This window comes from Juglans regia, chromosome 3 (genome assembly GCF_001411555.2).
Source record: "Juglans regia cultivar Chandler chromosome 3, Walnut 2.0, whole genome shotgun sequence".
Taxonomy (NCBI): domain Eukaryota; kingdom Viridiplantae; phylum Streptophyta; class Magnoliopsida; order Fagales; family Juglandaceae; genus Juglans; species Juglans regia.
In genome coordinates, this window is record NC_049903.1 from 3,712,560 (window position 1) to 3,738,442 (window position 25,883).

The following is a 25,883-nucleotide window of genomic DNA, read 5'->3' on the forward strand; positions in this document are numbered from 1 at the left end:
AAATATAAATTTACGTAAAAAAAATTATTATTTTTTAAGGAGTGCTGCTAGGGTGCGCCCCACAGTGATAGTTGGCGTGCCCCGGCTTTTTTAATTTTTTAATTCATAAATTTTTAATATTTTTAAACATTTTTATAAAAATATAAAAAAATATCAATATATTAATAATTAATTTCTTAATTAACAAGTAAGAAAAATTAAATATATGAGCGATAAAAATAATGGAATAAAATAAGATGGAATAATAACATTATTCTTTTTTAAATAACAAAACTCACCATTTTTCAAAAATAATAAACAAGATATTCACACTATAAAATTGTAATGAGTCATGTTATCTATAAGTCTCATACCCTATATATTTATTTAAAAATATATTATTTTATTTTTTTACTTATAATTTTAAATAAGTGTGCAATGTTTAAGTCAATTTTTCAACTATAATAATACTCATGTTTTTCATCGAACATCGGAGAGGAATGATATTTAAGAAGTCCAATGGGGGCAGTTTTGACATTTAGCCCAAAACATCTAAACCTAAGAGGTAGAAATTGCTAAGAACCTTTTTGTGGCCGTCTAGGGCTAAGCTTAGCAGAGGACGGAGAGAGGGAGCGAGTTCGCGGCAATGGCGACCTACGACCTGACCCCGCGGATAGCGCCGAACCTGGACCGGCATCTGGTCTTCCCACTCCTGGAGTTCCTGCAGGAGCGTCGTCTCTACGAGGACGAGGAGATCCTGAAATCGAAGATTGAGCTCCTCAACAAGACTAACATGGTCGACTACGCCATGGACATCCACAAGAGCCTCTACCATACCGAAGACGTTCCACAAGGTCTAAACCCTTTTATTTCCGTACTTACAGTACGTAGATATATATACGTGCGTCTGAGTTTTTAGGGTTTTGATGTGTGTATATGTGATTGTAATTTGTAGATATGGTGGACAGGAGGGTGGAGGTAGTGGCGAGACTCAAGTCGCTGGAGGAGGCCGCGGCGCCGCTTGTGGCGTTTTTGCAGAATCCGAATGCGGTGCAGGAGCTTAGGGCTGACAAATTGTACAATCTCCAAATGCTTAATGAGCGATACCAGGTTTTGTTAGCTTATGATTTTTTAAGGATATCCATTTGGTGTCACTGTTTCTTGTGTTGGCGTCATTGTTGTGGTTGTTTTTTTGTCCAATCTGAATTTGATCATGGGTTTCTAGAATTAATCAACCGATTGGCGTTCGTAGTACTTTGGATTTGACGGAGTATTTACCATTACGCGGTCTTGGTAGTAGTTTGGCTTTGATGGAAAATTTTGAAATCTCAGTATTATGCTCAAAGTGCAACCGTTGGTGGCTGTAAATTCTCTTGACGTGTCACTCTTATTTAGTAGTACTTGTACATCATCCATTGGACTTGAAAGAATACGAGCTTTGTTAGCAAAAAGTTTCCTCTCTGTGCAATTTGTAACCCGAGCTATGGTTTTCTGCTTGTATTTGTGAGCAGTCCTCCATTTTATCATTTCAGTAGGATAATCTTGTCAAACTTTTAGATGCGTTGTTATTGAAGTTTTACTCCTACAATTGAAAACTCCCTCTTCATTAGTTTAGATTTATGAAATGATGATTCTTCTCCACCAGATTGGAACGGATCAAATAGAGGCATTATATCAGTATGCCAAATTTCAGTTTGAATGTGGAAACTACTCTGGTGCAGCCGACTATCTGTATCAGTATAGAGCCTTGTGCACAAATAGCGAGAGGAGTCTGAGTGCATTGTGGGGAAAGCTTGCGGCTGAGATTTTGATGCAAAATTGGGACATTTCTCTTGAAGAGCTCAATCGTTTGAAAGAAATAATTGACTCAAAGGTTTTTCTTTTCCATACACTACTTGTTCATAGCACGCACTTGGTTTTTGTTATATTTCAGTGTGAGGAAAGTTTAACAATGGTGTTTTGTTGCAGAGTTTTGCGTCACCAATGAATCAGGTGCAAAATAGAATATGGTTAATGCATTGGAGTCTCTTCATCTTTTTCAACCATGACAATGGACGGACACAGATCATTGACTTGTTTAACCAGGATAAGTATGCCTTCTGGACTAGTCCATTTCCATCTATGTACTTTAATTTTAAAAATTCACTTGCTCCACTGTACCTGAGTGTGATTTTGTTAACACCACCTGCTTGATCCCCTACACTTTGAACTTGAAGATTGCTGACATCCTTATGGTCAGTAAAGCTTTAATAACTTACGTAAAAAATTAATGAATTAACAAGTCAATCATAACTTGAATTGTTTGTAAATGCTATTATTTTGCTCAATCCTTACGATGTTTTCTATTCCGTTATTGGTAAAGCAAAACTATTAGTTGTTCAACTCTTAATTTTCTCTTGTGTTTCTTTTGGTTTTATATAAACCAATGCTTTTGGTTTGAGGCTCAAATGCTATTTTTCTCTTTGCACAGTTGTCAAGTTTTTGTATGTACTTTTTCAAATTTCAGCTTTTGTCATCCAGCCCAATCTAAAAACATGGAAATGTTCGTGTCAGGTATCTTAATGCGATTCAAACAAGTGCTCCCCATCTGTTACGTTACTTGGCCACTGCATTCATTGTCAACAAAAGGAGGAGACCTCAATTCAAAGACTTTATAAAGGTTATTCAGCAAGAGCAGCATTCTTACAAAGATCCCATTACAGAGTTTTTAGCATGTGTGTATGTCAATTATGACTTTGATGGGGCACAGAAGAAGATGAGGGAGTGTGAAGAAGTAAGCTTGCTATACTTTTTTCTGACTTCTTTTTAAGGAAATATAGTTCCTATACCTTTAGCGATTGGGTTTCAACCCAATACACTTCTCAAGCAAGGGTTGAGTTCCCTATTCTGTCATATGACACTTTCTCTTTTGAGTTGATTTTTCATAAAAAGGTGCATACAGATCTGGTAAAATGTTTGTGAACAAGTTTGAAAGAACGACATTACTCTGGTAATAATGCCAAGAATAGCATCATGCTTTCCTATTATGCTAACGTATTATGAAAATGTAGGTAATATTGAATGATCCCTTCCTTGGAAAACGGGTTGAAGAAGGCAACTTTTCTACTGTACCACTGAGAGATGAGTTCCTTGAAAATGCCCGTCTATTTATCTTCGAGACCTACTGCCGAATACATCAGCGCATTGACATGGGGTATGCATCTTCTTTTCGAATGTGCATATTTTGTGGCATTGTATGTGGAAGTATAATTTTTAACGTATTAAAAAAATTAGTTATTTTTTGGGGGGAATGATTTTAAAATTTGAAATGTATTCCATACTAAAATCATTGCATATTCTTTTGATTTTGTTTTTTTTCTTTCTTTTTTGTTAGTGTCTTACTATTTTTTGTTCTCCCCCTTCCTTCCAAAAAGAGTTAAAATTAATTTCAATACTAATTTTACTAGTCTCAAAAGGAAAGCTGTAAATTATTTAAAACTAGCTTCTTTCCTACTTCCTTCCAAAAAGAGGGCTGGAAACTAGTTTATAGTTTTAAATTTTGTTGGATAAAGAAAACCATTTGTTATAAAACACAAGGACCAATGAAAAAGCTGATGATGATAGTGAGGGTATAAAAATTATCTTCTAAAAGATCGTTGAGTTTAGGTCAAAGAGGTTTTCAGCTTCTCAAGTATATGTGGAGAAAATTCATTTCTGAATTAAGTTTCATGGAGAATATGAGCAATGAATTGTTTAACTGAAAAACATCAATTCTATATTCGATTAAAGTGTTTACAGTCGGCCTACTTTATAAAGATGTCTGAAAGTCTCACTTTTCAAGCATTTTTTTGGGATTACCAAATATGCCATGAAGAGTGTATCAGTCAGATTGAATTGGAATTTGAGATGTGCTCTTGTGGCAGGGTACTTGCGGAGAAATTGAATTTGAATTATGAGGAGGCTGAGAGATGGATTGTGAATCTCATCCGGAGCTCAAAGCTAGATGCTAAGATTGACTCTCAATCAGGAACTGTGGTTATGGAACCCAATTATCCCAACGTGTAAGTGAGAGAGGTTTTAAATAGCTCCTTTCGTCAATTCACACATTTTATCCACTCAATTGTGCTTCCCTCATAATTCTTTTTCCCAACCTGCCTCCTAAATTAATCTTTCTTTTGCAGGTATGAGCAGCTAATAGACCACACCAAGGCACTCTCAGGACGTACTTACAAGTTGGTCAGTCAACTTCTGGAACAAGCACAGGCACAACCTGCACGTTAAGTCTGGTACTTCACGTTTTCAAATTATTCAGAATTTTGTTTCTTTTGGGCTGTGAGCGAAAGATTCAAGTTTGTGTAATTTTAGTAAGCAATCTAATTCCCAGTTATTTTATGATAATAACCATATTGCTTGTTTCTTCTGGCAAGCTAAAATTATATTTTTTTTCAAAAGGCTTTTCTAACTACCTAAGATCTGAAGAGGCTCTCTCTCTCTCGCTCTCTCTCTCAACCGTTATATGCCTATGGATTGTTGGACTATTTTCTCCCTGCACAAAATCTGTGCACCGTTTTGCACTCGCTTTGCCACCCCACCTTTGGTCAAGGGTGTTACCAGGGCAAAGCGTGCAAAAAGCATCTTTGGAATCTGAATTTACAAGAGAGCACTCATAGAGATACTTCAGTTTGTTAACAATGTATTCAGAGCCTGTCTTATTAGAATCCGATTTAGAAAACCACGATTAGTCTACTTTCTATTCTCGAGGAAAATAATTGAAAAAAATAAAATAAAATTGCATTGACCTTCCTCGAAATTTTAAGCAATTACGTCAGAATTAAGAACATGCTATCCAGGTAATGAGTTTAAATCCTATTTTGGCAAATGATAGCCCCTTATATTGTCGCTAGAAGTTGACTGCTTTTGAGCAAGAGTAATGATACTTGCACAATATATCTCACTGCATATGATGTTATTTTTATAAGTTAGTTTACAAAAATAACCCTCTTTTTAAAATATTATTGTGTAAAATATTATGAAAAGTGACAAGTATCATTTTTCTTTGAGAAATAGATTTTTACGTCGGGTTGTCTCGCTGCAATAAAAGCACTTGTGTATGTTGCCTCCCGAGCTTCCCTTCTCCAACAATTCAAGAAAACTTTCAAGTCAGATTATATTTTTAGAACATGTCAAAATTACAACTGAAATTACTTTAGTTATCATTTCTTATATTTAATCCAGAATATTACAATTTCAGTCCCATGTAGAAGAAATTTCTCACCAATTTGGAGAAGGTAAATTCGTTCCTATGAAAATTGGATACGCAAAACTTGGCACCTAAAGTTGTCACAATTATAAGAATAATGATATTAATTTTACAAAACCATCCAATGTGATTGTGCTACTTTTGTTTAAAATGTTAAATATTTTATTTGAATCATTCTGTTAACTATCTTTTACTCCCAATGCGGATGATAAAATTATTACAAGACATGTATACGACAAATGCAACGACAGTGAAACACGCAACTTCTTCTATAAATAAGGCATCTAAATCATTTGTAAAACAAAAATTACAATTTAATATGAAATCCGTCAAAATTGATGAATACCAAATTACTCCAACTTTCTTTTCTTGGGATGCAGTGCCTGCCAAGCACTTTATCTTTTCAAGGTGGAGAATTTTGCATATGAATGAATGTTTCCTGTGTGTCAGGACCAAAATCCCCCCCTTATCCCCCCTCGACTCCTTGGATTATATGGAATCCTCAAGCCCAAAACTGCAATACCCCACACAACACTATCATTCTTAAACCAAAGGGCACAGTCATTTCCAACATAATGCATTATTCGGCTGTCAATTACCTGATTATATCAGTTCGGTACCCAGTGATTTCTATACATCCTTCGTAGAACTAGTGCCTCCTCTCCTATACGCGCTATGCCCTTGTTCCATAGCCCATTCACTTTTAAATTATGAGATTCCGGTGCGTTCTCACCATTGAGAATGTGAATTTCCGTATGTTTTCCAATTCTCCCACCGGTTTCCTCTATTGGTTCTTTCAAATTGAGAGCTGTGAACATCTGAAGTTCTTCTATAGCTGCGGCTTTCCTTTGGGGCTTTCCTCACACCCTCTTCAATATCATAGTCTGACCGCTGCTCACAGAATGGTTAATTATAACGCAGATGAAGTGATGCAAAGACAAAAATAAGGGATGATAGTTCTCTAGTTCCCATTTCATTACCATAGACACCCCCACCCCCAAGGTAAGAAATAGATTTTCCCTATTACTGTAAGCAGTTAGATGCGCGCACACCCCAACACACACACATGCATGCACATGTAAAGAAAGACAAAAAGGTTGGAATTCCTGTAGTGCTGAATATAACGAATGCTGGAAATGCAATCAAGCACAAAAACTTCTCAAGATTCAGTTATCATGTGGGCAGCAAACCTTAGTGGTGTCTGAAAGCACTGCATACGCCTCTCCAATCATTTTAAATAGCCTATCAGCATCCTTGTGAATCTCCAGGGATATCTCCTTCCAAAGTCGCCCTTCATCTCCGCTTTCACTTCTTGCCAGGAACTGGCCAGCCTAAAAGCCACCAAAAATATTATACAAAATATTTAATGAGACCTCCTAAGATGAGTAAAAACCATGCAAATCACCTAATAATTGAACAAATGTAAGGGCAAAAGCTTCAAACCTTATCTGGGTGATGTCTAAGAGCTGCCTTACGGTATGCCTTCTTGATATCAGCTGCTGTGTCAGATGGTTTAATTCCCCTGGCATTTGCAATTTTTTAGTAGTAAAACAAAAAACTTAAAATAAGCAGGCACGGAGAAGCCGCAGAAAAATAGCTTCATCAGATTCAACCATCTCTCAAACACTATTAAAAACATCTAGCAATCACAGTAACAGAAACTTCTGCGATAGAAATTAACATAATAACCCAAAGGAAATTGGGTGAAATGTTGGGTAAAATGAGAGATTCTTATCACATGACCAACACTCATCGGCATCAAAGTGCACTCCCATTATGCACCCCACCCTGCCCCACCCCCCCAACCCAAAAAAAACCAAAAGAAAAACTTCTTTTGATGGTGAGGAATCCTGGAAACCATGCAAACGCAATATGTCTTTAATCTGGATAAAACCCGGACTTGCATATCGTGTCCCCATCACATGGATTAGGCAAATCATCGGCCTTTCACCTACGGGGTGTGGGCCCTAGAAATTGTTTGCATCCAAGGGTTCAATGCTTAGACCTGGAAGGAGCATACCACCAAGACGAAGGCTCATACTACTTGAGCCAACCCCCAGGGTTAAAAACTTTTCTTAATCTTCCTTCTAACAAGAAACAACTACATTTTCATACAACATTGTTTATATTTTCTGCTTTAGTGGATAATAACTATAGGCTTCAACACAAAATGGATTAAGCAGAACTTAAAAAACAAAGTTTCAAAGGCTCTAATCAAAGTGGAAAACTTACAAAATCAGGTATAAATCCAAAGGAATTCCCTTTTTAGCCTCTTCTTCCATCAAAGACAGATGCCGTTGAGCTTCCCTTAATTCTTTCAGACTGCTGGTGGATCTACCTGGCGTGCTTGATTGTTTTGTTTTCTCATCGGACTGATTTTCATGAATTGATATGAGTCTTCGGAGGTCACTAGCTGCTTGTTTATAATCTCTAATCATCTCATGTAGGGTGGCTCTTCTAGAAAAAGCCTGCAAAACAGCAGGAGCTCAGGCACAAAATACTGACAAAAAGAAAAACTAACTAGGTGCAAAATTATTGTGCAATATCATTATTAATTTATTAAATAACTTTTATAGGAAAGTGAAAGTTTTAATAATGGAATGATCATTACAAGCAAGGAAGACACGGTATCATCACGTAGAAAAGAATGTTACTGGCATTCTTCTTTGAACAAGTCAACAGGTGGCACAGGCAAAACAGGTGTGCCATCTAACAGGAAAAGAAGAACAAATACTCTCTTGAACAAATTCAAAATGATAACAACTTCCTTTTTATTTATTAAATTTTTTGTTTCTTCTGAAGAAAAACATAGTAATCACTAGAGTAAAAATCTAGTCAAACAGAAGAAGAAATACAAAGAGTAAGAATTTTCATGAAATCAGTGTATGTCTAATGTTTGAGACTATTTTATCCAGAAATACTTTCTTATTTGGCCCATGTATGAATAGAGAAGTAATAGAAAATCAAAATGAGTGATAGTGAATAATTTATGGGGAATCAATCTATTCGGAAAAAAAAAAAAAAAAAAGAGTGCCAGTGGACCAATTCTGGTTAAAATGTGCTTCGAAGATCATAAGCAATCTCTGACAAAGTGCTTCGGAATTAATCTCTGACAATGTGCTTCGGAGATCATAAGCAATGAAACAGAACAGAAAATTAAAATGAAAAGGGCAATGGAAAGGAATGGAAATTAAAATGAATAGGCAATACAAAAGAATTATTAAGTTCCTCATTCTGTTATTGAAATGTTTGCAAGGAAAGGAAAAGAAAATTAGTTCATCTTGTTTGGAAGTGTTTTTGATGGAATGGAAAAGAATCTGATTACAGATACATTACTATTATATGCTCTTCTAAAAGTTAGCAATTTCGTTTTGCATGAAATCTGAAGGACAGGAAGGTAATTTCTAAGAAAGCTTGAATTGTTCTAGCATATTAAGACAATCACCTTCTAAACTAAAAACTGAAAGACCATTTTTTTTATTGGTAATCAAACCGAGCCACCCATTCGACCACTTCTAAATAAAGTAAAAGGTTCTTGCCAAACCCTTAAGAAATTACCTTATACCTCTATCATTCAGAGCATTGTAACATCTACGGCATCAATCTAATTGCTGATCACAATTGGAAAAATTAACTTTTTCCTAAAACGAACAATTAATTAAAATGAAAAATTGTTGAAATTTATAAAGGTTTCAAAATGAATAATCAATGTCTAAGGATCCTGTCAAAATTTGATGGATTAGTCCCTGTAACTCGTATTATTTATCAGTAACCCAGAAAGAAAAAAGAAAGCAAGCAAAAAGCTTCTTTATCACAAGTTGGCTCTCTCTCTAATGGCCAACAAAATAATAAAAAAAAGAAGCAATATGATCTATTTTCACATCATAAAAGTCAGCATTCAAAACAAAAATAAGTCATACATTTGCTAGCATGTCATGACAGATGAATGCAAAAGCATACCTTTGCGTAATTTCCATCAAGGGCTATGGCAAGACTGCAATCTGCAATAGCATCAGCAGTTTGGCCCAAAGCTTGGTATGCTGCAGCACGATTGCAGAGACAGATTGCTGCAAAAGGACGTGATTCGACATTGCTAGATAAAGCAATGGTATAGTACTCTATTGCATCAGTATATTTCCTGCATTGAAATGCTTCATTCCCTGCTTTCTGTTTATTTCAAGAATTGTAACATGGGTGAATAAGTTCAATAGGTAATGAGAATTCAATAAAAAGAAATTCATTAATATGCTGAGCAAATCAAGAGTCAAATCAAACAAAAAAGTCAAATGTTGACCCTTTTAATCCCACATATCTACACGATAGAGAAAAGTATGAGCTGCTTAACACAAAATTGACTGAACAAAAGAATCTTAATGATATCAAGGAGTTAAATCTTTAAATAAGGGCATTATTGTTTTTAGAGCAATAAATACATAACAATATTAGGCTATCTTGGCCCACATCACCTTAATAGAAAATTATAATAACCGATGTTGGGGTTCGCAAAATTGAAATGGAAAAATATATTGATTTATAACTGGAATGACAAGATTAACTAGAAAAGATATTGATTTATGATAGTGACCACATAATTAATTCGACTACCCAAAAGAGGTGATATTATTACTGATTATGAAATTAAATATAAATCTTTTTCCTTGTTGCAGCACAATACAAAATCAGACCAAATCTAAAGGGTGGAATTTGCTGGAAAGCAGAAAATTCGTAGCAGCAATTTTTGAACAGCATTAGGTAGTTACTTTATGGGGATTTAAGATGAAACATTATTTAAAAAATAAATGATCAGAGTTTTGAAGGATGAAATATGACAGAGAAAAGAAAAGAAGAGTAAACACATGAAAAACTTTCTGCATCACAACCAAGGAGAAGAGGCATCCAAGAGAGTAAATATGACATATGATGTGTTTGTATGCATAAAAGACGAGGCCTGTGACCAAGTAACTTGGGACACGAAGAAAACACGCCAAACAAAAACTTAAAGCCAACTAGGCATACCTTGCAGCGCAAAAGTTCACGTATGATGACAGCTAATGAAATTGACAACTCCAAACTCTTAATTCCGGACCTACAGTGTTGAAATTAGCATCAGAAACCTCAAAGCCAGTAAAATAAAGAAATATACCGAACAAACTGGCAAGTGGAAAAATGATCTTGGCTTCATAAATATTCTGTAATACTTGTTTATAGTAGATCTCCCTTGTTCCAGCTTCTGAAGTAATTCAAGAGCTGCCTCAAGTCTTCCCATATGAAAGTAGCACTTGGATATCAAGCACCACCTCCAAAGTCTAACAGTTGAGTAACTTTCACGTCCAGAACCTTCCACATTTGCTACAGTGCTCAGCGAGGTAAAATTCTTTTCAGCAAAAGAGAGACTCTGCTCACAGAGCTGAATTGCCTCTTCATACTTCCGCAGCTGCAAAATGCCACCAAATAACATAGTTGATGCTGAGACCATAGACTTATAAAAAAATAAAAAACCATACAAAAATGATCAACTTGATTACAATAATGCATTAACGGAAAAGTAAATAGAGTTGCCACAGACCATATAAAGAGCCTCCGCTTTCATTTCAAGTAATTTTTCCGAGTATAAACTAATTGACAGGGAATCATCAATTATTTCTAAAGCACTAAGAGCAGCATCAGAGGTTCTCTGTTCCAAAAGTTCGGTAGAACGATTTGTACACTTGGCCACTTTCTGCCAGTAACACAAGCCACACAATTAGTCAGTGCATCAATGAACCATTATGCACAGAAATTAAAAGGAAAAAAAACCTTGCAGAAGAACATATCAGTAAATAATTAAAAAAAAAAAAACTCATTCTTACAAAGGATTAGTAGTTTCACAGAGGAAGTAGTATTCTCCAAATCGGGGTGATTCTAAGGGGCTCAAATTGTAACCTCAACAAGTCCTTTGAGGTATAAGCCCAAGTGTGGCTTGGACTTTTTTTTAACGTTATAAATAGCGTTTTTAGCATTATAAATAGTATCAGAGCTAATCTCAATCAGACATGGGGAGCTTGAACCATACCACCTACAACAGAATGGTCAGATGAGGATGCCAAGGATTTTTGTTATAACAATTTATTACCATGTACCAAAGGTGCAACCCAAGCACATCGGAAGCATGAAATTGTAACACCTATCAAGAAGAAGAAATAGATACAAGAAAGTCATGCAGAGTCTGCCCATTAAAGTCATTAGAGACAGGAGGACGCTACATATTTAAATGATGGAGATTGCAAACCCTTGATTGAGGATATGATCATGGTGAATGGGATCCCGCATTACATGAGAGATTGTAATATGCCAGATATTTAAGTTTGTTGTAGATCCCGCATTACATAGTGAACGGACTTTTAACAATGTCACAATGGAAATTCCTGCTTCTAGCCTATACTAAATTTCCTGTGATAATCAGGCAGGAATTCTGAAGATGAGCAATATTTTACTCAATAGTGAAACAGAGTAATTCATTTTTATGTAAGTACAACAGAGTAATTCATGGCACTCTCAAGTGGTAAAGGCCTTGGTCTTGGTGGTATGCTCCCTCCAGGTCTAAGGTTCAAATGCTCTTGGGTGCAAATAATTTCAATGGGCCATCGGACTCGGGAAACTTCCCTTCAATTACCCAAGGTGCACTTGCGGGAAACTCCTTGCCGAGGGTCTGTGCATCCCCGGGATTAGTTGGGACTTTGTTCTTGGACACCCAAGGCCAACAAAAAAAAAAAAAATCATGGCAGACAAACTATTTGCCAAAAAGAAGCAAAACGAAAAATACATCTTGTTAAAGGTTGATAAGCAGAAATTTATAATGAGATGCATGTGAAAACTATATAGGTTTGATTTTCAGCCCAATAAGGAACCGTAAACATTCAATGTCATGCGATATTAAAATAATAGAAAAGAAATGCAGTACCTGAGCCTTTTGAACACCATCAGCAGCCTCTATAATGACTTTCCGATCCAAGCAAACACCACCCCCCGATTCCAAGCACTTGTTAAAACACCGCAGAGCATCTTCCACTTCCCCAAGGACAAGGTGGCAACTGCGAAGAAAGAAAAAACATATGTAGCAGATACGTAAAATGTCTTCTTATTAAGCAAATAAGGCAGCAAGGCTGCACATAAATTGGGCTCTTACTTGTCCTTCTAAAGTTAACAGATTCCACTATTTCTCATTTGTAGCTGGTTTGACTCGTGATGGCAAGAGAATCATAATTTGTTTCGACATGGGTCAAACAAGATCCAAATTTTCATTAATTCAAACCAAACTTGTTAATAATAACCACCTGAAGCTTTAGCATAAATTTGTTAATTAAAATTTGTTTCAACATGGTTCAAACAAGATCCAAATTTTCACTAATTCAAACCAAATTGAGCATTGTTACCAACTGCACATTTGGTATGGCACACCATTCAACTCAAATAAGTTCTTTTGGTTATACATAATATTGTGAATATTTTTGCAAGAATAATGAGCTAGTTAAAATCTTACTGTACATATAATTTGAAATCATAAAAAACAAAAGTCTTACTTTGCAGCTCTCATTTGAGCTTTAAGAAAGTTGGGATCTAGTGCGATAGCCATCACACAGTCCCCTAACGCTTCCCGTATTCTTCCCAGAAGCATCCGTGTAGCCGCACGGTTGCTATAACACAGCAAGAGAGACCCAAGGCAGCATCCCGATCTTTCACTAGAAGGGACAGAAACTATCCCCTGGGTGTATAAATCCTCAGCTTTAGACAGTTGCCGATCTCTATAAGCTTGGTTTCCCCTAAACAAAACAATACTCGCCACATGAACAACAATAAATATTCTACAGGAAAAACAAAAACAAAATAAATGTAGACCAAAGCAGCATAACAATTATCAATTAAACCCAAGCGGAAATAGAATTAAAAGACTGTTTATTATGATGCAGAGGTTGGTTGGTTATTATGATGAAAAAAAGCACCTGAGTCGCAGCTTATCACAAGTTTTTTGAATGGAAACAGAGAAAGATGTATCCCCTTGCGAGTGTTCATGCACTTCAGATTTATCCACTGCATCCAAATGTGAAGTGGTAATGGGTGACAACGGAGCAGAAGATGACCGAGTGTTGACATTTGTCCTTGGAGTACTAACAGATGAATCACGACGAACCTTCCCCTTACTTTTCTTTCTTTGTTGAGGCCTTGTTGCTGATAAACCACCTTGTGCAGAGGATGATGCAGAAAATGTAAAAAATTTCTCCATCTTTTCCAAACTTGAAGAAGAATGGAACTGTGCTCTACAATTATTTTCTTGCCACTCTGTGTTTGAGCTCAAAGCAGTTCTATCCCCTGTTGACATAACACCAGCACCACTTCCATTTTGATAACAAAACTTCACCTCATTCTGCTCTCTAGATTTCTTCTCACTTGTATTATTAACATCTAATCCTTCTGAAGCACCCAAATCTTCATCTTTCGTGTCATTTAGAGCTCTTGAAAGCAGGGTAGAGGGTGCCAAATCAGTATCTAGGTAGGAGAACTCCTGTGAAGTAACATTAGCTTCTCTTAAAAATGGATCAGCCGCTGTAGTTTCTTGATAGGGAGAAAAATCCATGGGGGAGTAACATCCAGGTGAGTCTGGATTTTCAGAACTGATTTCCTGTTGCACATGATCTTGTCCTGGCTTTTGCTTATTTAGGGAACATAACTTTGATTTTCCCCTCATTTTGTTTGATCTTTTGTCCTTAACAAACCTTTTCTTTACTGAGGCCTTTTTATTTATTTCAGGATATAAATTTCCTTTAAAGCAAGAGGGATCCCATTTTGGCTCGCTGAAGGTTGTAAAGGGCACCCCTAATCCCTCTGGAATGCTTGTAAAACGATTCCCATCCTTATTTTCACATCCACCGACAAAATTTATTTCAGAAGCACTACCATTCGGTTGGGAGTCAAGGCCATTCGAAGAGAATGAAGATGATGCAACGGATGCATTCTGTTGTGTATCATCATTGGCTTGACCTTGAGGAAATTGGCCAGCCTTCAAATTCTTATTGAATCCTGATGAACTTTTGTCAAAAGAACCAGAAGCCTTCTCGATTATTTTGAACACGAAAGCAGCCCTAGAATTGGCATGCGAGTTCTTATTCAAATCTCCGCTCTTGTGAGTACCATCACCCTTCTCGGAATCATCGATATTCAATTTCTTCAATTCATCCGGAAGTTTAAATAAGGGACTTGTCCCAGAAGCACTTTCCACACTACGAGTATCTCCAAATACAGATTTCCCCTTAACTTTGACATCAAAACCTAAATCATTGGCCTGAGTCTTGATGCTTTCACAATTATCAGAATGTTTAACATTCAACTTGATCTCACTATTCTGAGTCTTACTGCCGCTTCCAAATACAAAGACTCCCTGATCAATATTGTCCTTCAAGCTCTTATCTAAGTCGGTATCAAAGCTAACAGTAGTAACTTTCATTTTACGGGACTCTACTCCACTCTCCACTTTCACCTTCTCCCAATCCTCAGTACCCAATTTCCCTAGCATTTCACCAGATTCTCTCATTTCCAAGTTCTTTGACACTGAACTAAACCAACTACTGCCAAATACAAAACCCAAATCACCATGCTTCCCAAACTCAACTTCCTTCCGAGTTCTCAAAATGCCAGCATTTTCAGAGTCCAATAAACTCGAGTTTTTACTCTGACCAGCACATCTATTAGTCATTGTTTCAGTCTGCATATTCACTTTATCCTCGTCATGATCCGGCTTCTCTGGATTCTCACCAGACTCTCCCTTTTCTGAATGCCAAATTGATGGCAGATCACTCTGACTAGTACCAAACACCACATGATCATGCTTCCCACACTTGGTTTCAGTCTCTAATTTCGCTTTTCCAATACCTTCAGAGCCTGATTTATTTGCACATTCCCGGTTCCTTTCTGCATTTGATTTCAAAGCCAAATTACTCTGATCAACATCAAGCATGGAACGAACATCATGAAACTTCCCATGCTCCGATTTAGGCTCTGTTTCCACAATTCCTTCACCACCAACCACTGATTTTCTAGCATTTTCACCAGACAGTCTCTTTTCCTCGTAGGAATCCGGTTCAAAACCACTCTGCTTAGCACCAAACACAAAACCCGCATGGTCCATCTCCCCAAGCTGTGTTACATTCGAATCCTTCACCTTCCCCTCGTCCTCGCTACCCAAATCTCCAACACTTTCACTCATCCCTCTCACATTATACCCCAGGTTTGCATCGAAAACGCTTCGATTAGCACCAAACACAAAGCCCGCACCCTCAGAGTTGACATGCCTAATATCACCATTCGAAAAACTAAAACCTTTAGAAGCACTAGAACCGGTACTTACACAACTGGAACTCTCCAGAACTCCATTCGACGTGCTAGCCCCATCGCCCACTCGACCCACGACAAGCCGAAACGGATTGAAATTCGAACCAACCTCGTTCGACGCCGCTGTCGACCGCTCCTGCTGACTCCCCAGCTGCTTCCTCACTTTCACGCGCCTTGGCCGCGCTCGCGAGCCAGCCCGCGCCACATTTGAAGCAAAAGGTGCGCCGCGATCGCACTCGGTTACAGTATTCTCCGTGAAATCGCTCGAAGAAGTTGCACTGAAATTGAACGTATAATTGGGATTGGGATTTTGGGGAACCGATGATGCGGCGATTGGAGACCGGGCATCCACGGCCGCCGGCGACATTTTCCGCCGACGATCGATCAGTGAAACTAGGGTTACAGACTCTTGCAATATTTCCTCTGTATGTCAATCAATTATTTGAGTCCTTCGCTTAGTCTGGAAGCGATGGAACGGAGAATGTGAACGTTGGGACTTGGAGGCAGAATCGAAGGGTGAGGGTTTTATGTCATTTTGTACCTTTCATCGTTTTACTCGCGAAATTCAAATTGTGACGAGAGTAGAATTTAAAATAGATGGAGTTAAAATGTTTTATTGTATTTTAAGAAATGATAAGAAAAAAAAGTTAAATTAAAATATTATTATAATATAATTTTTTAATGTAATTTTTATTTTAAAATTTAAAAAATTTGAATTATTTTTTATATTTTGTTTGTAAGTTTTGTAAAATTATAATGAATAGATAAAAAAATTGAAAATTGATAAATATTTGTGTTTAAATAATATTTAAAAAATAACATATGATAAGTTTTAAAATGATAAGATGGTTTGTTTTCCAAATAATGTCTAAAAATTTTGTCAATCTTTTCCTTTCGTGCATAAAAGCATTTTTTAGAAGAAACTTAAAACATATAGTATTATGTTTAATGTTTTTTTTATAATTTAAATTTTATATTGTTAATGACATTAACTTGCAAATTTTCTATAATTTAATCGGAAGATTTTAATAACTTAAAAGTTTCATGTGTCAGCACAGTTACACGTGAGATTTATTATAATTATAAAAGATCAATATTTTCATTATCGCAAGATTAAGTACAATAACAAATAATATATGTGTAATGTTATATACAATCTTATGGTATATAAATTTTACACAATAATTTTAAAAAATAAAATCTATTATTAAAAAATTGATTTTTCAATATGAATTATGGATTTAATCACTAGTAATGCTTTAACTTGCACACCTTACTATAAGTGCATTAAAATAAAAAAATAAACAGAGCACTGGTGCAATATATATATTGAGAAAGAAATTATGGACTCATTTGGATACAGAAATCATCTCATCTCATCTCATCTTGTTATTACAATTTTTTTAAATTTTTACATAAAATATAATAAACAATTCAAATTTTTTAAACCTAAAAATAATAATAATATTAAAAAATAATATTCTAATAATATTTTATTCAACTCATCTAAAACTATCTCATATTATCTTACTATTCAAACGAGCTTTATATGGTAAATAATATACTTGGGCTTGCACACCTTACGTTTTATTATAGAGTAATGCTATTTATCAATCTGTTTGTTATTATTTCTATGATATAATATTAAATAATAGAAGATTATTTATTATATTTTATTTATAGATTATCATTTAATATCATATAAAAAATGTTAAGATAATGACGAAAAAAAAAGGATAAATAAATTTTTATTATTATATCATGTCATTAATTATTAGTTATTTTGTAGTCAATTTAATGATATGCATAATGTAATGCAATGGAAGTACCCGCTTCGAGACTCTCGATTGAAGTGATATGCATGATGCAATAAAAGATTCAGTTATGATTTCTATCCATAATATGCATTAGATTTTTATTCCATATTTCAGTATATTGTTCTATTTTTTTTTGTTAAATGGAGAGAGGAAGAGAAAAAGAAAAACCATAAAATTGATGATAGACAACACGAGACTTTCTATGGGGGCCAGGCCCGAATTTCGAAGAAGTACTCCAAATCTGCTCCCACCAATGATTGCCCACCAGAGTTGCGCAGAGGAATTCCACTTCCAACGACCATGTCGAACAGGTGTGACACAACGGCTTCGGACACGTCGAACTCCGAGCCCCCCTCACACACAGCAACATTGCCCAATGTAAATCAAAAAGAGAAACAACTTTCGAAACAATGAAAGGTGGCAAAAGAAAGACACAGAGCCAGAGCAGGAACCGTAACGCCACCACCGACTAACTCCTTTCTTATCTCAATACTTATCATCCTTTTCACTTAGCATCAGTGTTTGGTTCGGAGAAAACGAAGGCAAATACGAAAAAAGTAAGTGAAAAAGAGAAACACAACTTGGAGTTTCGAGTCTCGTGTTCTTTTTCTTTCGTTGCTTCTTCATTTAGTTTGAATTTTGAAGTGTAATGTGGTAACTCAACTCCGTGGTAATGTTAATTATGTTATGTATTAGCGTCAAGGTTTTCTGTTTCTGTTGCTTTTCCCTTGGTTTATTAGCAGCCAAACAGAGCAGGAAATGCGTATTGCTTTCATTTGGACAATTCAGAATTATATAGACGTGGGTTTATTCCTTTATCTGTGATTTTTCAGGAGGACTCTTCGTGCTTGAGATTTTAGATTCTAGGTTCTTAATTAGACAATCTATGTTGCTTTTGTCGTGTGCACGTGTGCGTCTTTATGTGCTATATCAGTGACAGATTTAATTAATATTAGTTGAAAGAGGTGGGTATTAAACAGTGATTATACTTTTTTATTATGGCAGTCCGATAATATATCAGAAGGAAGTCGGAATAAGCGTATTGACCCAAAAAAAAAAAGGGAGAAGGGACAAGCCCTGGGCTCTGAAACTTACATTTTTCAATGGCAGTTGGGGATTGAAGGCACTGAAGCCTGATTTGAAAAATTCATGTTGCCCATTAGATCAGTAGGTCTCCGTTTGAGAGCTCATTCTATGTTCATCTACCATCAATCTTGTGTTTGTGCTACATTTCTCTGATTCATAAATGGAAGGATAGTTAGTGCCTAGTGGCAGGGTCGTTTCTTTTGTCTAAAACTTCTTCATTTACAAACTACTCTAAAATTGATATTAAAACTAACTGTTCTAAAATTGTAGAACTTGCTTTTAAAAGCGCAACGACTAGGACTCATGTTGGAGGAGTTTTGAGCATGAGCTACCACTCATGCAGCGGCAAGGACCCGTTACTCTCGATGATGATCCATAATGGTTCCAGCATCATCTTTGCTCCACATTTTCACAAGTCCTAATCTTCTAATTGAGGCCCCTTCTTACGATCTTTCTATTGCCTATATTGAAGGTAATAATTGGTCTGCTCTGCATCTTCATCTCGACCTTTGATAATCATTTTCTTTATGTCCGTTTTGTTTTTTTAAAATTTCTTCATCCTTCCATCCCTATTTCAAAACTCAAAGATGGCATCATTTTCTGATAAATGACATGAAGGGATACTGACCTCTAAGAAACAATAATATTTGAGTTTAGATAACATCCTTATTTACCACATTTCGTAGTTGAACAGCAGATTGGTTGCCAGCTTCCAGCTGACTGCACTCTGAACATTCAGATATTATCGAATTAGAGCTTTTTATCTATGGTTTGTCCAACTTCTAGACCTTTTACACTTGAGACCTCAAAGGTTCAAACAACCAAAATTGACACATCTTCTTACCATTCAACTACCAAAGCTTGACAAGTGGTGCCATTGTCCAATTTTGACTGTTAGGATGGACGAAAAATAGGTAGTGTAGCCCAACTTGATAGTTGGATCTTAATGGAGGGTGTACATTGCAACTTGTTGGCAGTTTAAGGGTGCAATGTGTCAATTTTGATAGTTTTGGGTGCAAATTATAAAACACCTGGTAGTTGGAGGTCGCAAGGTGTATTTTCTCCCAAAGTTTTCCCCCTTAAGAGCAGTCTATGGATTTCGATAGCCTCTGGAAGAAATGGTTTGACAATTTTGGATGTTACAGTCCTAAGACTGAAAAGGATGCCCTTTAATCATGATGTCTTTATGTAGTAGAACATACGAATTTGTTGTCTGGATAATTGTATATACTAAACCAAGGAGTTGAGTTCATATTCATAGCTAAGGAAGACTACTGATAAATTGAAGCGAGTGATTTGTTGGGTAAAAATATAGCATTGTTTCTTATGAATGAGCTCTAAAGTTTTAAAACTGGATAATGAAACAGTTTTAATTTGAGGATCTCCTCAATTCATTAAACACACACATGCACACCCCCAAAATAGTGTGTAACTGTTTATATGTGGCTAATCTGTCAAACTGAACTAGGTGAACTATTTTAATTTTTGCGATATGATTCATCCACGTATCAGATGTTAAGACCACCATAATGTTCAAATTTAGTCTGCACAGTCTTCTTAACTAACATTGGGCAAGCATTAATTTGTCATCAGCTTGTCTCTGTGATATTTGGTCAAGTCCTATAATGATATGAATGCCCTTTTTGGGATTTTTTATAAATGTCTAGGCGTCCACCCATAGAGATTTTTATCTTGTGCTATGGAATACTGTAAAGCGATACTCCTATTGCTAATCTTAGTCCAATTCCAGTAGGTGAGCTATTTGTAGTTATTGTGAAATGATTCAAGCACAGTTTCTTCTTGTCGAGGCTATGCTCATATAATTGTCTCCATGAAAGATCAAGATGTGCAGAAACAGAACAGCAGAGTGGTTCCTGTAAGATTCTTCTACTTTCGTTGGCCATACCTCAAGGTTAGTAGCTACATAAATAATCTTATAATCATTTTAGGTAAGTTTTCATGGAATTTGTCTTACATATCGAGAAGCATTGTTTGTGGATTGAAATAAATATAAAATTCGAAAAGAGGGGATTGTATATGTTAATAGACTTATATGCCTAGATAACTTATTTGCATCAAGCACTTGATTATGTCTTTCAAGCATTTGATTATGTATGCCCTTCAAGGGGGCAGTTATGTGTCCTGAATCTTGTGCTTAGTTTTTGTAGGCACTTGAGCTAAAAGTTCATTGCCACTTAAATTCTAAATTATAGTTAATGCTCTTCATAATTTTGGTTTTAGTCAGTCTGAAGCCACATGTTGGAGGTATGTGAAAGATGGCTAACAAAACCTTTATGTGTTGACACATGTACCAATAGCATGCTAAGTTGTCACTAAAAGAGAGACATTGACTCAGTAAGGGGTCTCAATGTTGTGAAGAAAGACAAAAACATTGAATGATGAGTGAAGTGGATCTCCGATTCATTTAATTAAAAGGATAGACAAAAGATCGATATCTATTTTGTGATGATGTTGGAGTATCACTCCTATAATTGAAGTCAACTCATTAATGACAGCTTCCATATTTAGCGAGCATGAGACAAAATGTGAAATCATAATGAATTTGCTTCTTTTTTACCCCCTCTTTCAGGTAAATCTAATTGGACATTGATTGCAAAAAATTATATTTTATATTTTCCAAAATAACCATGGTTAAACTTTTTTTTTTGAAGTAACTTTATGTAAAAAGAAGCTTGTAAAAGTTTAAGACGAGCTGTTATGACCAACCATATGGAAATCAATTATGTTGAACATCTTTATGCAATTCAAAACTCCTCTTGAGTAGTATGAAGAAAAATATGAGAAGACTCAGTTTTTTTTAATTCGAATTTGTAAGAAATTATTATGGGGATGCACTCTAAAAGGGTGGTGAACATGAGAAACATTGACTACAAGAAAGGTCACAAAATTTTTGAAATTTGATCACAGCAGTGGAAGACAAATATGAAAGAGAGAAGAACCAAAACTTCTTATTTTATTTGTTAGTTGGATAAGTAAAATTAGAACTTATTTTACACTCTTCAATTTCTTGGGATCTATAAGCATCTATTTTTCCCAATCGCTCTTGTTTACCATAAACTTTTTCCATTAGATGTTTAAGTGCACGTTTTGTTTAGAAACCAGCCACTGTTACTTATAGAGGAGTCAAGAGTTAAAGTGTGGCCCTATCATATGTTTTGTCTCAATATCTGTCTAGTAGGAATAAAGCATGGGTAGATGTTTCCCATTTTGTTTCTTTGTGAACAGAGTTGCTTTCATTCACATGCTTGTGTTTTTTTTTTCTTGGCATGAAAGTTTGTGCTTTTAATGCACCAGATAAGAATGAAAACTTAGTGCGGATCAAAGTATCAAAACTCAATTGGTGTGAGAAGGATGGAAAATGTGTTCTAAATCCGGTTTTAAGTCCTCTTGGAAAATACGTTCTTAATCTGGTTTCAAGTCCTCTTGGAAATTCTGTAGACATTCATTGGAAAGTTGAAGAAAATGTTCTGAAACATGCATCTCCAGAAGGAATTATGAAGGCTTCTGGAGAAGTTGACATGGAGGCCCTTATTACAACTGATGACGCTATATGGAGAGGCTTTGGAGCTTGGGATGATAATTAACTTTCTTCCTATTACAATTGATTCTACTGACTTTGAAGCCACTATCCACGATGCACGCATATCTCCCCATGTAATCTAAAAGCGGTGTTTCATAACAATGCGGACTGGCTGGACAGAATCTACAGAAGTGGATTAGTTCAGTTTTTGCTCGCATGCGCAAGTTGTTGCACTTGACGTTTCTTATAATTGTAAGACTTTAAGTACGATCACAACACGTTAGTTCATGATATGAGTTTATTTTGAAGAGGAATTTCGTCTTTTTGTTAGCACACTGTTACTTTCATCGTAGAGATGTCTTCTGATCTTATATGTGGAATCACACGGACATTACTGTACATATCTCTCTGTTCAATACACTTAAAAAGGTTTTTTTTAGTGAGGTTGATGCCTTACATCTAACTCATAGTGCGATCTTCTCTTTGCACTTTTGAATTTTCTACCAGAGTTCCCAACAAAGTTTCAACTGGCCCACAGCCTTCTTGTTTGTACTTCATTTGTTATTGAGAGCCAAAGATGTATAGGACAACTGTCGTAGTTTACTATTTTTTTGGCCATATACATACCGTGTGGCCATCTGTGTGGCCAGCATCAATCTATCATGAAGTGCGTACTGCCTTCTGGAAGATTCTTTGTCCAGGAGCAAGAATTGCCAAAGGGTCATAGGTTGATTTCCTCTGTACAAATACTTCCCAGAGAGAGCCAAAGTGAGTTTGCCACTCTTCATGTGTGTTGTAGTGGGGCAGGTATTGCTTCATTCCAAGTTGGGCTGTGGCGCAGAAGTCTAGAATCCTTTTGTTTTGTGTTAAAATGTGTTCTAAGCCATCTGTTCCCGTAGAAGATGGCATTGCAGAGGATAAAAATGCCACTAGGTAGAAAATGTCTTCATCTGGGGTAACTAAAGATGTTTTGTTGTTCCACCTAAAACACAGAAATAAGGGAAATTGAGGTTGAGATTATGAAATATTCTGAGATATTCTCTATAAAATAATTTGAACCATTGAATAAGTACTTGGATTGGTTGACTGGGTAGATAATGATAGGACCATTGCTTGTGTCTGTAAGAATGTTGCCAAAGACCTCCTCAGCGAAAACAGAAATTCTGCTCTTGGGGACGAGAAGATTCAGCCATGGGTGAGGAACTTCCCACAAACCTTTTGCTCGTAGTTTTCTCTCAGACACATGAACTCTATCCAGAAATTCCACATAAGAAACTTCTGACAGGAAGAGTGTGGACGGAATATAATTCAACTGCGACAGTAAGTTCTTAATATCCTGCTTTTGAAATAGAGGTTAACAGAAATTTTAGGTTGTACCTTTACATATATATTGAAAGTACAATGTGATAGTTTCTAAGCCAGTTTCACCTGATTCATAGTTTTAGTCTCATCTGGGTTGAAGTATTTGACCATTTCAAGACAGTAGAGAGTTCTTCCATCTGAAGTGAATTTATTGGCTTGAAGCGGGTCCTTGGGACTGAAAGAAGATCTCCAGTTATTAAGAATGCCGGTTCTGTTTATATTTACGAATCCTTCAACGTAGTCGAATGAATTCTCAGATGATATCAAGTGCTCTTGATCTTTGGAAAATGTGGAGAATTCCGAGTAGAGCACTTTAATCCATTTCACCTGTCCAAAGTAAATGGTTTTGCTATAAAGGGAGGCAATTTTATATAGCCTTGGAGATTAATGTGCTGTAAAGAAAATAAATGTATTCTCACCATCTTTGGTGCTGGTCCAAGAGAAATCCTAGCTCGGGTGATGATGCCAAATTGTCCAAGCCCACCAAGAACAGCATAGAAGAGGTCAGCATTTTGTTTCTCAGAACAGGTAACCACTTCTCCCTTTCCTGCGCTCAAAATCTTGGCATTTATTAGTTGTGACTTTCATGGTTTTGGCACTGAAACTAGCAGTTATATTTGCGTAGTGCATCTTATCTTGAAGGGCAAATCTATTAAAGACTCACGATCAGAGCACCTCATTATTGTGGATAGAGGGTATCATTGTTATTTCATCCGAATCAAGGTACTGAACTTACTTTACTAGAGTACCCTTTTATTTTCGTGAAATGACAGTGCTATGTCCCTTATTAGTGATCTGTGGTTGAGCCTAATTGTACTGTAAACATGCTCTTGGGAGGGACTAAATGGATTGATGGAACATTACCTGTGACAACTTCAAGCTGGTAGACGTTGTTGATCTGGGGTCCATGCTGGAATGCCTGCCCGCTAATTCCAGCATTTGACAGAGTACCCCCAACAGTGAGATGAAGGTAATCTGTCCAAGATTTAGGAGCCAGCCCATGTTTGAGAGTTTCATGCAGAATATTTATCCACAACTCACCACCTGAAACATCTACGTAAGGCATATCTCCAGTATGAACTTGCATTTTAAGTCCCTGAAGTGATTCCATGTTGATAACTATGCCTTGATGGGCTTGAGCTTGACCCTGGATGGAGTGAGCATGGCCTCTGGCAGCAACAGTGAGCTCTGAAGCAGAACCCATTTTGAAAATATGCCTTATCGTGGTGGAAATATCAGAAACTGATTTTGGGTGTAGGACTGCTGATGGGAGGAAATGATATAGGTTGCCAAAGTCCTTGGCTGCATGGTGATTATTCTCAAAACTGAAGTACCCATCTAGAGTAAGTGTTTCCAATGATGAAAGACTGATATTGGTCGAATTGAAACGTGGTGGAACCGTTAGAGTGGCAAAAGAGTTGTTAGAACAAAGATTTGTTCTATCAGGTATACAGCTTAAGAATAAAACCATGAGAATCTTGAGGTGTATAATGTTATTCTGCTTGAGAAAGCTCAAAGACGCTGACCCCATCTTTTTTCTTAGGATATGTTGAGAGAGGGAGAGAAAGGGTGAGAGGGAGAGGGGGGACGGGGAGCTTCTCTTTGTTGTATTTTGTGAGGCAAAGCAAAAGGAGAGGTGTGGAAGAGCACAAGGAAATGAAAGGCAGAGAAAAGAATTTAAAGGGAGGTTTTGGGCGGCATAGTCAAACACATGCACAGTGATGACTCCGTATATAGACCCGTCTTTCATGTTGTATTTCTGTGCCCTGGTGTGCGTATAGGATTTGCTTTTTAGCTCACCTTTTTTGTGTTCCAAAGTTAGGGAGATGAAAAAAGTCACAGGAAAGTGAAGATTTGGGTACAGTTCCCACAGTAATAAACACATTTTCTACCTCTTTACTTGGCCATTTATGGAGTTTTGTATTGCTGTTTCAAGCGATGATAGTACGCCAAGATGCCCCCAAGACATCGACCTGCTTAGTTACTGCCACCACCATCTGATTTTCCTTTTTAATGAATATATGGCACGAGTGCTCTGTTGTCAGAGCTTTGCAACATTGGGATTTAATTCTCCGATCATAGAGTGATCGGCGGGCCGGCCCCTACCAAGTCTCACGCTGTCACAGCAGAGTGTTTGAGGTGCATCGGATTGTTGGGTCCCACTGCAGTGGGGATTGATTCTTTGGAAAGGGTATTATTATAACATGTATTTTTTTGGATGGAAAATGCTGGTTTGTGGCTCTAAAGTGTGCCTAGTGCATTTTTTTTTTAAAATATTTAAAAAATTACCACTAATAAATTTGTGTATTTTTGGAGGGCATTTTTGGAAGACAAACAAGCATCACTCTTTGTGGATTAGCTGGATAGATCTCTCCTCCTAGAGCTACACTTCAATAGTTTCAACTTAAAAAAGCTTCCAGATTTAGCATATTTAGAAAGCACCATTTCACTAGCTACTTGATGCATAGTTCTAATTAGTTGGTGTTTACAACCCGCC

At 36.5% G+C, this 25,883-nt stretch overlaps 3 protein-coding genes and 2 long non-coding RNA genes across 9 annotated transcripts; 3 read left to right on the forward strand and 2 right to left on the reverse strand.

Moving 5' to 3' along the window:
• Positions 1 to 513: 513 nt before the first annotated feature.
• Positions 514 to 4,432, forward strand: LOC109005250 (eukaryotic translation initiation factor 3 subunit E). Its single transcript, XM_018984078.2, has 8 exons — positions 514 to 833; positions 935 to 1,089; positions 1,625 to 1,852; positions 1,948 to 2,069; positions 2,533 to 2,752; positions 3,030 to 3,172; positions 3,882 to 4,019; positions 4,140 to 4,432. Exons 1-8 carry the CDS (start codon positions 626 to 628, stop codon positions 4,237 to 4,239), a joined length of 1,314 nt encoding a protein of 437 aa, XP_018839623.1. The 5' UTR covers positions 514 to 625; the 3' UTR covers positions 4,240 to 4,432.
• A 1,037-nt stretch (positions 4,433 to 5,469) lies between these two features.
• On the reverse strand, positions 5,470 to 16,114 carry LOC109005249. 3 transcript variants are annotated; one of them, XR_001998443.2, is made up of 12 exons: positions 13,198 to 16,114; positions 12,778 to 13,017; positions 12,159 to 12,288; positions 10,785 to 10,937; positions 10,417 to 10,652; positions 10,235 to 10,304; positions 9,179 to 9,385; positions 7,451 to 7,686; positions 6,662 to 6,740; positions 6,409 to 6,549; positions 5,818 to 6,109; positions 5,470 to 5,732 (listed from the first exon to the last, which is right to left on the reverse strand). XR_001998443.2 is itself a non-coding variant. In XM_018984077.2 (11 exons), exons 1-11 carry the CDS (start codon positions 15,945 to 15,947, stop codon positions 5,948 to 5,950), a joined length of 4,404 nt encoding a protein of 1,467 aa, XP_018839622.2. In that variant the 5' UTR covers positions 15,948 to 16,114; the 3' UTR covers positions 5,470 to 5,947. The 3 variants fall into 3 exon arrangements, 1 of the variants encoding a protein (XP_018839622.2); XR_004801149.1 differs by lacking the exon at positions 10,785 to 10,937; XM_018984077.2 differs by having other exon boundaries at positions 5,470 to 6,109.
• A 2,645-nt stretch (positions 16,115 to 18,759) lies between these two features.
• LOC118347947 lies at positions 18,760 to 21,847 on the forward strand. The gene is made up of 3 exons (XR_004801152.1): positions 18,760 to 18,955; positions 20,234 to 20,395; positions 21,799 to 21,847. It is a non-coding gene; the product is annotated as an uncharacterized LOC118347947 (long non-coding RNA).
• On the reverse strand, positions 21,813 to 25,664 carry LOC109005247 (cytokinin dehydrogenase 1-like). Of its 2 annotated transcripts, none has more exons than XM_018984075.2 (5): positions 24,251 to 25,664; positions 23,806 to 23,933; positions 23,453 to 23,713; positions 23,098 to 23,360; positions 21,813 to 23,006 (listed from the first exon to the last, which is right to left on the reverse strand). In XM_018984075.2, exons 1-5 carry the CDS (start codon positions 25,269 to 25,271, stop codon positions 22,685 to 22,687), a joined length of 1,995 nt encoding a protein of 664 aa, XP_018839620.2. In that variant the 5' UTR covers positions 25,272 to 25,664; the 3' UTR covers positions 21,813 to 22,684. The 2 variants fall into 2 exon arrangements, with proteins under 2 accessions (XP_018839620.2, XP_018839619.2); XM_018984074.2 differs by having other exon boundaries at positions 23,098 to 23,363.
• On the forward strand, positions 23,798 to 24,312 carry LOC109005248. Of its 2 annotated transcripts, none has more exons than XR_004801151.1 (3): positions 23,798 to 23,914; positions 24,012 to 24,109; positions 24,224 to 24,312. It is a non-coding gene; the product is annotated as an uncharacterized LOC109005248 (long non-coding RNA). The 2 variants fall into 2 exon arrangements; XR_004801150.1 differs by having other exon boundaries at positions 24,178 to 24,252.
• Positions 25,665 to 25,883: the final 219 nt, after the last annotated feature.

Bases quoted from the DNA above. Each gene is read 5' to 3' on its own strand.
- LOC109005250 (XM_018984078.2), top strand. From the start codon at position 626: ATGGCGACCTACGACCTGACCCCGCGGATAGCGCCGAACCTGGACCGG. The intron at 834-934 runs GTCTAAACCCTT...TGTAATTTGTAG, and splicing joins TACCGAAGACGTTCCACAAG to ATATGGTGGACAGGAGGGTG. The intron at 4,020-4,139 runs GTAAGTGAGAGA...TTTCTTTTGCAG, and splicing joins GAACCCAATTATCCCAACGT to GTATGAGCAGCTAATAGACC.
- LOC109005249 (XM_018984077.2), bottom strand. From the start codon at position 15,947: ATGTCGCCGGCGGCCGTGGATGCCCGGTCTCCAATCGCCGCATCATCG. The intron at 10,653-10,784 runs GTCTGTGGCAAC...GGCATTTTGCAG, and splicing joins AAGCGGAGGCTCTTTATATG to CTGCGGAAGTATGAAGAGGC. The intron at 10,305-10,416 runs GTATTACAGAAT...TCAACACTGTAG, and splicing joins GGGAGATCTACTATAAACAA to GTCCGGAATTAAGAGTTTGG.
- LOC109005247 (XM_018984074.2), bottom strand. From the start codon at position 25,271: ATGTGTTTATTACTGTGGGAACTGTACCCAAATCTTCACTTTCCTGTG. The intron at 23,714-23,805 runs GTGAGAATACAT...TACTTTGGACAG, and splicing joins TTGGACCAGCACCAAAGATG to GTGAAATGGATTAAAGTGCT. The intron at 23,007-23,097 runs GTACTTATTCAA...TCTGTGTTTTAG, and splicing joins TACCCAGTCAACCAATCCAA to GTGGAACAACAAAACATCTT.